This window comes from Lissotriton helveticus, chromosome 11 (assembly GCF_964261635.1).
Source record: "Lissotriton helveticus chromosome 11, aLisHel1.1, whole genome shotgun sequence".
Lineage (NCBI taxonomy): Eukaryota > Metazoa > Chordata > Amphibia > Caudata > Salamandridae > Lissotriton > Lissotriton helveticus.
The window spans coordinates 32993743-33006456 of record NC_136072.1 but is presented as its reverse complement, the minus strand read 5'-3'; the positions used below and the strand labels follow the sequence as shown (position 1 = coordinate 33006456).

Below are 12714 nucleotides of genomic sequence, written 5' to 3'. Positions count from 1 at the left end.
AAATAGGCTATGTCCCAGAAAAATGCCAAAACTGTGTGAAAAATGTTGGTTCTCTGACAAAAGACTGTCATTCCCTAAAAGCTGAGAAAATGGAGATTTCAGCCCCACAAAGCCTTTTTTTGATAACATTTGCAGGGAAAATCCCAGAGGCTTTCATTTGCAGCCCGTTTTTCCCAATTTTCTGAAAAAAACAAAACTTTTACTGTATTTGCTTAATTTCTGGGACCCCTGCAAGGAAATCCACAAACCCTGGGCACCTTTAGAATCCACATGATGTTGGAAGAAAAGGACGCAAATTTGGCGTGGATACCTTATGTGGTCAAAAAGTTACAGGGGCCTAAGCGCGCACTACCCCAAATCGCCATAAAAAGGCTTAGCGCAGGAGGGGAAAAGGCCTAGCAGCGAAGGGGTTAAAAAGGCTCAGTCCAAAATGTCAAGCTTTATAAGGGCCTCCAAAGGAGTGCGGATCTCCTGGAAGAAACTCAGAAGGCGATATGAGAAAGGAAGACTTAAGCTGCTGGATCTTTCGTACTACGCATGGGTGTTCTTGTTAAAAGGAGGGAAAAGTTTGTTTAAAGTTCCAGAGGAATCGGATATAGGCAGAATGTATAAAGCAATGCTAAAAAATGTAAACGGAGGAGATACTGATTTTTTTACATAAGTATGGGGATTTTGCGAAGACCAGTTCGACGATTGCCCACGTTGCTGAAACGACCTCTTGTCGTAAGGACGAAAATTACGACGGCGGAAGTCTTTCTTCTTCTCCAGGCCCACTGCCTTCAGAGTGTCCAGCTCCGACTTCATCTTGGCCATCTCATCATCCGCATGAGATCCAAATAATGTCGACCCATTGAAGGGTAGATTAACTATTTTTCTTTGGGCATCCGGCTTAAGACCCGTGAGACGCAGCCAAGCCGATCTTCTGGAGCATATGCCGTGGGCATAACCGTGCGCTGCAAGATCAGCTGAATCCGCAGCCGCACTTATACTTTGATTTGCCACCAATCCACCTTCTTCGAAAATCTCCAGGAAATCTTTCTGATCTTCCTTTGGAAGTTTTTCCGCAAACCTCGCCATAGAGTCCCATAAAAGGCGATCATAGCGACCCAGCAAAGCCGCAGCACTGGCCACTCTCATGACAGAACCAGCTGTGTTACACATCCTTCGGCCCAAGGAATCCATATTTTTACTGTCTTTCTCCGGTGGAGCAGATGAGACAGACGTAGCGGAATGGGCCTTCCTGGCTGGCGCCACTATGAGAGGATCTGGTGGCGGATCTGTGCGCAGGAAAAGGGGGTCTTGATCAGGTGCCTTATATTTTTTCGCAATTCTTGAGGGCCCTGATCCCACTGTCGCTGGCGTCAAGAATGTCTTCATTGCCGGTTCCAACAAACCAGGCACCAGTGGAAGAAGAGGCCTAGCAGACGACTTATTTTGTTAAGTCTCAAATATGACAGAAGACTTCACCTGAGGCACTGTCATAGTAATGTTGAATTTGCTAGCCCCACGACACAATACTTTATTGAAGGTTCATAAATCATCCACAGGCGAAACACTAGAGGGTGGCGTTGATGAGATCGTGGGCGAATAGTCTCTGTAAGAAGACTTTGTTGGAGAGGAAGAAGCAGGAGATCTATGTCTTCTCTCAGGGGTAGTAGATCGATGCCTACTGCGCTCCCTAGAGCGCGAACGCCTTCGCACTGGAGATCTCGATCTCCTTGGAGACCCAACAGCCGGTGGTCTCGAAGCCTCCATAGCAAGTGGTCTTTGATTAGGCCTTGGCTGCATTTTCCAATGACGGATGCTCTCTAGCCATCTTGGAGACATAGGTGCAGGTGGTGTTTTACGCACCGGAGAGCCCTCTGGGGAAACCTGCACAATTTGTATTCCCATTGAAGAGGAAGAAGCAGATGAGGAAGAACTCCAAATTGAATGTGGAGACCCAGAAGCTGGAGTCTGCACCTCTCTGGGAACCAACTGTCTTTCTCCTGACGCTGACTTTCTTGACATTGAGTCAGAATGCGCCACCACTGAAGAATCTTGGTGTGGAGAGGCTCCGACCACTGGAGATCTGTTCACCAATGCCCTTGACTGCAAGCCGTGTGAAGCAGACCTTGGAGAGTCATCCAGCACCCTCGACGCTGATTCAGACCTCGACAAAGACCTATGAGAGGTCCGAGAGGCTGATCTAGAATGCCTCGACGCCAACTGTGAGATAGGTGGCGGAGACCTCGACGTCGACTTCCTCGACGACGGACATTTTCTCTACGCCGACTGGACTTTCTCAAGCCTCGAGCCCGAGGCATGCCTCGACGTCAAACCATGTCTCGACGGCGATCTGGATCGTCTTCTCTTTTCAGGTCTCAACGTCGTACCTTCATCTCTCGACGTCGATCTGAATTTTTCTCTCGACGTCGATCTCACTCTTTCTCTCGACGTCGACCGCACTCTCTCTCTTGACGTCGAACGCCTTGCTCTCGACGTCGTCCTCACAGCAACCGACACCAGATGTCTCGACGTCGATACGCTTCTCGACGGCGACCTCGATCTCCGCTTCGACGCCGACTTATGCCTCACCGGTGATGTCTTCGACGTCGATGCAGTTTTCTCTGGTCTCGACGTCAACTGTGATCTTGATTTCGACGTTGCACTTACTTTCTTCGACGTCGACGCTTCCTGATGTAGTTTTTTCTTGCTTTTACCTTCAGGAGAAGCATATCTTCGACATTTTGACTGAGAAAGGGAACTTCCAGATAACAATACACTCTTTGCCCCCTTTTCACGACGTCCTTCTCTCTCCATAAGCCCCAAAAGCCGAACCTTTTCTCTTTCCTTCAAAGTTCTGCTGGAAAGCTTGAGGCAATGGTAACATTTTTCCACATCATGTGTGGAAGGCAGACAAACCACACAAACAGAATGAGGATCTGTTTTGGACATCTTCTTCCCACAGGAAGGACATTTATAGAATAAAGGTGGCATAACTGACTAAAATTTTTTTTAAGATTTAGTCAGAAAAGGTAGAAAAACACCACCAATAACCAATACTGTCAAAAAAGACAGGAAAAAAACAAATTCTGACTGAAAACAGTCAAATTCAGCCGAGCTCAAGTTCCAGGTTCCTCACAGAACAAGCCGGAAAAAAGAACTGACCTAACTGTCACCTGTGGTGCATGATGGGAACAGAGTTCCCCTGGAGGCCTTAAAGGCAAAGTGCTCAGATTCTCTGAGGCCTTAAAGGCGAGGGGCCTTATTTATGAAGATCTTGCGCCGCCAGTGCGTCACTTTTAAAATGGGAAAAAGTCACGTAGCAGTGGCGCAAGGCCTTCATAAATGAGGCCCGAGGTGTCAGTCTGATTTTCTGTACAGGGATAGTTTTTCTGTATGCAGCCTTCTTAGGCTAATTGCCTTTTATTACAAATTCTTTGATGAAAATAAAAGGTTTTTTGCTGATTATGGAATGCTCTTTAGGCTCATGCCTGTTTATTGCATTGTTTATATAGTTTATTTTCATACTGCAGAAAATATGTAATGATAGCTTTATTAGCCTATGGGTTATGTTGGGCTGGATATTATTGGTTTATACATATATATGTGTATAATTTGTTTAGTACTATGTACTATTGTTATATATTCACACATATTTTATTATGTGTTCCGGGTTCCCGCTCATGGGCGGAGAATATTCAGTGCTTATGACTATTAATGAGTATCCCCTGGAAGAGAAACTCCACTCCACATCTCACATCTGGGGCAGGTGCCATCTCTGCTAAACAGCAAAGTACAAGGAGCAAAGTATTTTTGATAATTGGATTACTCAATGGCAAAGAGAATTTTCACCCATCATGCACCTCCTTTGTGGTACTGATGCACACTGCAAAGCCATATAAGCTGGTCTGTTCAAGGATTATTTCTATAACCTATATAAATAGAGAACTTCTGTACAAACTGAAATTTAACGATGCACCTTGCTCTAAATAATAAGACATATTGTTAAACCACAGAGGGTCCCAGGACATTATGTAAAGTACTCAGTCAAAAAAATGTATTGAACATGGTACATTTCTTAATTTCAGTAATCACTGAAAGTGTGGCATTTGAACAAGAGCCTATGAATGTTGGTGGTGGAGACAACTGTTTCAGTAAAGAACACCCTACAGACTCATAACAGTGTTTTCATGGAACAGATATTAACAGCAAATAAAAGCCATGCTTACCATCAACAGATGCATTACGGGAGAATATCCAAACGCGTTCCTGATAGCCAGCAATCAGTAGACCTTTTGGTGTGTATGAACAGCGCACACCAGAACTGTAGTTGTTGGGCAATATGCTGCGTAGCATCTCTTCGGTGTTGGATAGACCTGGAAAGATTATTGTGTTTGTGATGCACACGACATGAAAGCCAATTTTTTTCTAGCAGTTAGTTTGTGCAGAGTCACACCCACCTACCTAACTGATTTCCATCCTGTCATGTGCTGAATGAGGTGAAGTAATAGAGGTGGACACCTCGTGATGGGGAAGCAACCGTTACAACGCATGCATGATAACGCTTGCTTTTACCCCGCATGCCATTACAACGAAATGGCTTGCTGTAGGGGGGTAGAAGGTGTTCAGTTTAACTCCAACAACTTCCCTACTGTTGCGCAGACTGGAGTTGGAATAGTAAATTATACTATTCCAAACTCCAGCGCATCCTGACAGCAAGTCGTTGTAACAACTTGCATTGTACTGGCATGCTGGGTAAAAGCATGCATTGTAATGTCATACAACCCTTGTGATGACAATGCCTGTGCATCCTGTGAAACCTTATCATCAGTGACACACCTCTGCAAGCAATGAGTGAAGAACTGAAAGAAGTGCTAGGCTAGACTTCCTTGAAAGGTTAACATTGGCTAACCAATTACTCATATGCCTGCAGCACTCCTTTTGATGATATGAACATATATTATATCCAGGAAATAGAGATAAAATGGCAAAATCTTCATGATGAATTTCCAAAACCTTCTTCCATACCTCCCCATTAGGGATCATATTTATTCATCCCCCATTTCTGTATGAAGAGGTTCCCTTGAGGCTACAATTAAACTCCCTAAGCTGAACTTCACCCCGAAGAGGGTTTAAAACATAAGCTTACAATTACATTATAAACCAAATTACTTGGGGACCTATTTACAAACTTCATGTTGTAGCACATTTAGTAATACTACAATAGAACCACTAACATACTACAAAATGATATTCAAATACCTAAGTGTGGAGGTCTATACCCCTGCCGCTACTATTATTTCTGTAGGAAGACCTCTGCACACGTACGTATTAATTTGAGCAGTAAATGTAGGAGGGACTCAAGGGAATGGTCAGATGATGGGGAGTATTTCCGGCTAAACAAGAGGGTTTAAGGTAGGAGAAGGGGTTTTAGGGAAGGCTAAGGAGGAGATGAGAGAGGAACACGTACCCGCCCGGAAAAGAGTACGCCCAATCTTATTCAAACACACCATCCTTCTACAGTCACTATGCCAAAAAGCACCCAAAACAGTTCTAAATGTACTTCAGCTGAGAGTTGGAATAAGTCCAGCACCACACATGACCAACGGCTAGAGCTACAACACCTTCCCTAACAAAACAATGGAGGTAGGGACTTAACATAAAACCCCATAGGAACTAATATTAAAATAAATTACATTTCATCTATTTAAGAATATTTATGCATTTTATATAATGAGAAAATTGTCTATAAATACAATTATTATTTAAATTTAAACTATTGTATTAACCCGTTTCAAATTTAACAAATAATGTAACATTCATATTTATTGAACATAATTGAAATAACTTTCAGTAATTCTTTACAACGCATTGAATCATGTTTTAATCATAATGAAAAATATCATTCTTTTACGTTACGTGAGTTTTTTTAATTTAAATTTAATTTAAATGAATACATTCATTATATATTCTACATATAAAATAAGCATATACAATTAGTTAACTTAAACATTTAACATAAAACATTTTTTTTTGTAAATGTATTAAACTTTTCTACTTTTCCTTACAGTCTGCCTTAGGGAGATCACCACCCTGATTTCTGGGGTGTCTGCCAAGTGTGACCGGAACACTATTGTTTATTTGAGCAGCATGATAGCTCTGTGCACGCTTTCCCATAGCATATCTGCATAGACCATAGTCTACATTAGCAGTAGTGTGCACTGAACAACAATGGGCCAGATGTTGGAAGCCTAATTCCGTTCGGTAATGGCCGAAATTACTGAATTTCGGCCGTTAACGACAGGAATTAGGCTTTTCAGATGTAGGTGGCCAAATTATAGGATTCGGTAATTTACCGAATCGATAACTTAAGGAATCGGTAAATATCCGAAATTCTTAGCATACCGATTCGGTAAATTACCGAATCCTTAATGTAGAGAGCATGCAAGTGAGTGCTTTTTACATTTAAAGATTCGTTATTTACCACCAACTACTAGTTGGTGGTAAATTCCGAATACCTTTTAAAAAGCAATTTTGTGCTTTTTATTCAGTGCCATGTGGCAGACATACATGTATGTCTGCCACATGTGCACCCATGCACTATACAGGGGTGCAACAGGCTGTCAATGTGACACCCTCCAACCCTTGTAGGTCTACCCCCTATTACCGATGCCGTATTTACCGAATCGGTAATTCTCATTCATTCCTATGGGCCTCCAGGCCCATAGGAATAATGGGGAATACCGATTCGGTAAATACCGAATCGGTATTTACCTAATTTTACCGATTCGGTAAAATGTAAAAATCATTAGCTACATATCATTTACCGATTCTAAAATACCGAATCGGTAAAATTTGGTATTTTAGAATCGGTAAATGATATTTACCTACATCTGGCCCATTGTCTCCTGTAGCATTTTTGTGTAGCATGTGCCATTTCTCCTTACTGCACAGACTCTGTAGTGCATGTGCCAACTTCTTTCTTTACTACATCAATATGCTCAGTTATGCTGTGAATTTCCAACCTGCACTTTGACTCCTCAACTTGTGTTCATGGCTGATATTGCACAGCACAGGATAAGTGCATCGCAGGATATACCTAACCGCTCCTTACCTGCTTTGGTACTCCGGAAGCGGAAATCTAATCTTCCTTGTTGAAGCGAACAAGGACACATCAAGAGGTTACTGTTCCAAGAAGTGGGAGCTTCCTGTGTGTTGTACCATTCTAGACACTTCAGCCTGTAGTTCACTGTTGCAATGTTATTGTCAAGTTTATAAATCCACAGCCCACGTAAATCTGCCAAAGAAGATTTTGTAAAAAAAGGCATCACCTTAAGAAATACTCAAAATGCAAATACATCTTCATTAAGCTTTCCTCGTGCTCTAGAAGTCTGAAAATCTTTAGTTACTCAGTCATAAAAATATCATTTACACCACGTGCTTTCTGGAGGAATATAATAGAAAGTGCTTCTTGTGAGCAGTTTTGAATGTGTCATTTTGCATTTTAATTCGTTTGCCCTTGCAGTTACCACTAGCTTGGAGTTAGTGCCAATTTTGCGCACAAACCACTGGTCAACACAGTTTGGTTCAGTTTTAAATAGAGGCTAGTGCTAAAAGTGGTGCAAGCTCATCCCATTATTTTTTAGGATTAAGTAAACTAAATGAGTCATTTTCTTAATAATTCAGCGCTAAAGAACCTTATGTTGCATTTTGATGTAAAATAAGTAAAGACACTGCAGTAAAGAAGCTAACGCTGCATTTTCAGGGTTATGTAGACTACATGATTTGTTTCTTTCATGTGAAAAAGTAAACACTGCACTAAAGAACCATAACCCGTTAGCCACGGTTGTTTTTTTGCAGCAGTGCGGTGGTTTAAAAGAGTGGGCGGGGCTGCGTCGGCCGTTGGACGTTCGCAGCACCAGGGAGGTAGTGCTCGCGATGTCCAACGGCCGACGGCAGCAGGGAAGGGGTTAAGCTCCATTTTCACCTGGAGAAAATAAGTTACTTACCTATACACTGTGGTTCTCCAGTATTATTATCTTTTATAGATTCACATGCTTAAATCTTCCCCGTCGTCATGGTGGGAGTCCCACAGTAACAGTAAAATAGCAGTATTAAAGCTCAACAATCAATTGCCATTGAAATTCATTAGCCTTTAGCAACCTATTATCATTGTTTTAAAACATCCAAACTTCAGCCAATCAGAGCATAGACCATAGATTCTCTATCCCCTGCAGGGCCACCATACCTCAAATTGTGAGCACAAGTACAATTAGAGGAGCAATAGAGGTATGGAGGGTAAACCTGAAAGGGGAGGAGGGTGGGCCGCATATGAATCCATAACAGATATCAATACTGGGCGGCAGGTAAGGTGAACTATTCCACCATGTGACCCAAAGTAGAAAAAGTAAATAATAGTCATAGAGTGCAGGCATTATATACAAAAAGTCAAGTGACCTACGATGGAGGTGGTAAAGGGCAACAAGAAAGGCAACAACCTCATCTTGGTAAGGACCAGACTCTTTAATATATCTTATTCCAACATTTAGGTGAACATGGTTTTCACTGAGCAGAATATGAATTTTAAACATTTATAATATTCGTGACCTACCATATTTGCGATCCAGCCATTATTAAATAGTACTGCAAGAGCAGAACACCATCAGGCATGACGGACATTGTCTTTCAGTCTGAAAGCATTATGGGACATGTAGTTTTGATCGTAGGTCACGTGAATGAAAATGTATAAACACCTGTGGTTTGTGAATTCGTATTTCCTATGATTAAGGCACTCATGCCGAAACACGTCTGAAGTTCACGTAGATGCAGCCTGCAAAATTTAAATAAATGCTTTGTGAAGTCTGGAACTAGGTTGTAGCACCTGTGTTTGTTGTTTTGATTACCTGTCCCAGTTAGCCATGGTAGCCCTGCAGGGTTGGGGGCCCCCGACGACGGACACCTAAAATGGAAGGTATTCGCAAGGTTTCAATCACTGATCATAAAGTAATTGTGTAGGAAAAAATAAACACTAAGAAATTCAAACCAGACGTTGCAGAGCAGCTTGTTTAACAACTACATCTATCTTCTGCCATGCATCCAGGCAGTAATGCTTTGTGAAGGTATGGACGTTCATCCATGTCGCTGCCCTGCAGATGTCAGGTAAGGACACTCCGGCAAACAGGGCTGAGGAAGCTGCCACCTTGCACGTGGAATGAATTGTGACCCTGGAAGCTAGAGGGTGTCCTGTCCTCTCATGACCGAAGAGTATAGATGATGATACCCAGCGAGCATTTGATGCACGCATCGAAGGCTGACCCCTCCTGGCGGTAGAGAAGGAGATGAGCAACTGAATAGATTTTACGAAGACTGAGTCCTTTGCAAGTAGAACTTTAAAAAGCATTTAATGTCCAGTGAATGGAGGGCTCTTTCAGCTGGTGTAGATTGAGCAGGAAAGAAGGTGGGCAAAATCACAGATTCATTTAGATGAATCGTGGAAGGTACCTTAGAAATGAAAGAAGGATTGGTACTAAGAATTACTCCGTCTTGATTAAACCATAGGTAAGGCTCTGTTGCAGTAAAGGTCTGGATTTCACTAATGCATCTAGCCGACGTGATGGCTAACAGGTAACCAACAGGAGATCTTGTCAGTGGGTAGGCCCTAAAAAGGCAATTCATAAACTTCTTCACCACCCTCTTAGACCACAAGGACAAGTGATCAGAACGTTGTCTGCATCTGGATAATGCCGCCAAGAGCACCCTGATAGACGTATGTACCAGGCCAGATTTGGCAAGAGACACGAGATAGGGCAAAACATTCTCAGGAGGCATTGAGAGAGGATCATAAGAATGTTCGACACATCATGAACAAAATAGTTTCCATTTGGCCGAGCAGCACTTGATGGTAGAAAGAGCTCAGGCATTCTGAAATATTGTTTGACATTCTTCAAAAATTGCTAGTGCTCCAAATTCAGTGTGATGAGGAGCTAAGCCGGCGAGTGAAGCTTGTGAATTTGTGGATGAACCACTTGGCCCTGGTTCATGGAGAGGAGTTTCTCCTTTGGCTGGAACGGGATTGGAGAGGACTCTGATAGGCGATACAGCTCTGTGAACCAGTACTGCCGCGCCCAACCTGGGGCAATAAGGATGATGCAGCAGGGCTCCTGTTTGATCTTTTGCAGAACCTTTGGAATGAGAGGAAACGGAGGGAATGCATAAGCAAACGTTCCCTCCCAAGAGTAATGGAAGGCGTTTTCTAGAGAGCCTGGCTGAGGACATCTACTGGAGTAGAACCTGCATTTTGTGTTGAGAGACGTAGAGAACAGATCTAGGGTTGGAAACCCCCAACAGCGGAAAAACCGTTCACAGCTGATCCTCATTTAGCTTCCACTCGTGACACTGCTTGGTGTCTCCGCTAACGGAGTTGGGCCATTCATTGTGGACTCTTAGTAAATGTTGAACTTGTATTGCTATCTCTGGGCTATTAGCCATTCCTAGATCTGCTGAGCCAGTATTGAGAGACTTAAAACCTGCTTTTAGCTCAGATTTATGTGACACTGCCCTCCCTGAGCTGACCACTTTCCGTGAATCTATAACTCCTGTAGGAGGGCTCCCCACCCGCCCATGGAAGTGTCCAACGTCATTACCAGCTTTGTTTTTGTTGTAAGGAGTGATAGACCTTGAGAAAGGTTGTCTTTGACTGTCCACCAGGACTTCGCTGAAGTCATCTCAGGTGTGACTGTTGTAAGGAGTGATAGACCTTGAGAAAGGTTGTCTTTGACTGTCCACCAGGACTTCGCTGTAGTCATCTCAGGTGTGACTGAAACAATGACTTGGAATGAGCCCCGAGATTTCGAGCTGCTACTGGAGAGGTCTCATCCGTAGGCAACCGTGTGGGATCAGCAGGACGCAGGATGACATCATGCATAGCACTGATTTGTATGTCCTTACTGAAACACATTTTTTTGTGGATAGGGAGTGCACTGTGCTCTGGAGCAATTGCGGCAGGTATGATTTACCGGTGGGGGGATGTGGTGGGTCATGCGGGGACAGGGTCACATGCGGGTGGTTTAATTTAAAATAAAAAATAAAAAGTGAACTTACCTTCGCCAGCCCGGTCCCGCGTCATCTCTGCTCCTCTCCTGCCTGCAACAGGAAGCAGGCAGCCTCCCTACTCTCCTCTAAGCCAATCACCATGATCCAATGGCTGGTTTGTGATTGGTCGGGACGCTGACCAGCCAGGTGCCTATGGGGAGGCCATTTTCTCCATGTAGGATGCATGCAGCCTACATGGAGAAAAGGCAGAGTGTGCATGACTGGTTTGGTCAGCCCCAAACAATCAGCGCCCTCAGCAGTGGACAAGCCACTCCTCCCCTGCCCTAGACTAGCAGCACCCCCCGCCTGCCCCCAACCAAACACTTCTGTGTTCTTGCAGTGCGAGAAGCAGTAACATAAAATAGTAGTTTTACCATTTTATGTTTCTGCTTCTCGCACTGTGAGAAAGAAGTGGGGTGACACTCCTCCACCCTAGTGGAGAAGCAGTCCCTGCTCTGGAGGCATAAAATGCTTTCGTTTGTGGGGAAGGCTTTTGAAAGCGTGGTGTCCAGAGTTGCTTGTAGGAACACTCTAGCGACATGGAAGGAATGAGAGAACTTTCCCCATTTAGTTTGAGACCTAGGGAGCATAAGAACACAGGCGTCCCTAGATCTTATGGCGGCTTGGATGGACCCTTGTACAACCAGTCGTCCTGGTATGGGAATACCTGGTGACCATATCGCCGGAGATAAGCCGCCACTGGCTCAAAGCACTTGGTGAAGACTTTTAGAGCCAACTTTAACCAGAAGGGCAGCACTTTGAATTGGTAATGGAACCCTGCTACCTCGAACCTGAGAAAACGTCGATGTTTGGATGTATGAGAATATGGAAATATGAATTCAGCAGATCAAGGGAGGGCATATAATCTCCCGCATCCATGAGAAGCAAAATCTCCTAAAGCAACAACATCCTGAAGGGTTGACTTTTGATGAACTTGTTCAGCAACCTGAGGTCCATTATTTGCCTTCATTGTTCAGTTTTTTTCTTTATTAAAAAGAAATTAGAGTAGAAACCTAGATTGTGCTGACTGCGCAGCACTTCTTTGATTGCCTGCTTGTAGAGGAGCAATCGGATTTCCCTCTTGAGAACTGCCAGATGATGATAAGAAGTTCTTCACAGAGGAAAATCTGGAGGCTGTTGAACAAATTCCAGGGTGTGACCATGGCAGAAAACATCTAACACCCATTTGTTGGAAGCTATGAGCTTCCATTGATTGAAGAATTTGGAGCAAGCAGGGCTGAATTGAAGTGGGACTACGGTAGCAAGTGCCTGTGAATCTTCATTGGCTCTTGCTGGCATCATAAATTCTTTCTCCTGACGCTGGGAGTGCCAATGCTCTAGGATAGGCTGTTGTGGAGGTTTGTCCAAAGGGCTGTGTAGAGTACTTCGATCAAATACACTGCTGGTAACAGGGTTGAACATTTTGCTGGAGTTGAGGTCGAGAGAGATATGGACCTCTACCTCTTCCCCGAAAAGAAGAAAACTTATTTTGCTGCAGAATCATTGCTGTTTTCGTGTCTGACTTCATCATCTACAGCATGTCATCTATGTGTTTGGCAAAAAGGAATTCACTGTTGAATAGCATATCCAACACCTTGCCCTGAATCTCAGGATGGAATATTGTAGCCTTTAGCCACC

At 43.6% G+C, this 12714-nt stretch overlaps 1 protein-coding gene across 1 annotated transcript in view; it reads right to left on the bottom strand.

Moving 5' to 3' along the window:
* Nucleotides 1-12714, bottom strand: part of LOC144792796 (uncharacterized) — an 844113-nt gene that overhangs the window by 238216 nt on the left and 593183 nt on the right. The window contains exons 55-56 of the mRNA XM_078667999.1: nucleotides 7100-7282; nucleotides 4215-4361 (exon numbers count right to left, since the gene is read on the bottom strand). Of these exons, the coding sequence (XP_078524125.1) occupies nucleotides 4215-4361; nucleotides 7100-7282 (330 nt within the window). The remainder of the gene's footprint in view (nucleotides 1-4214; nucleotides 4362-7099; nucleotides 7283-12714) is intronic.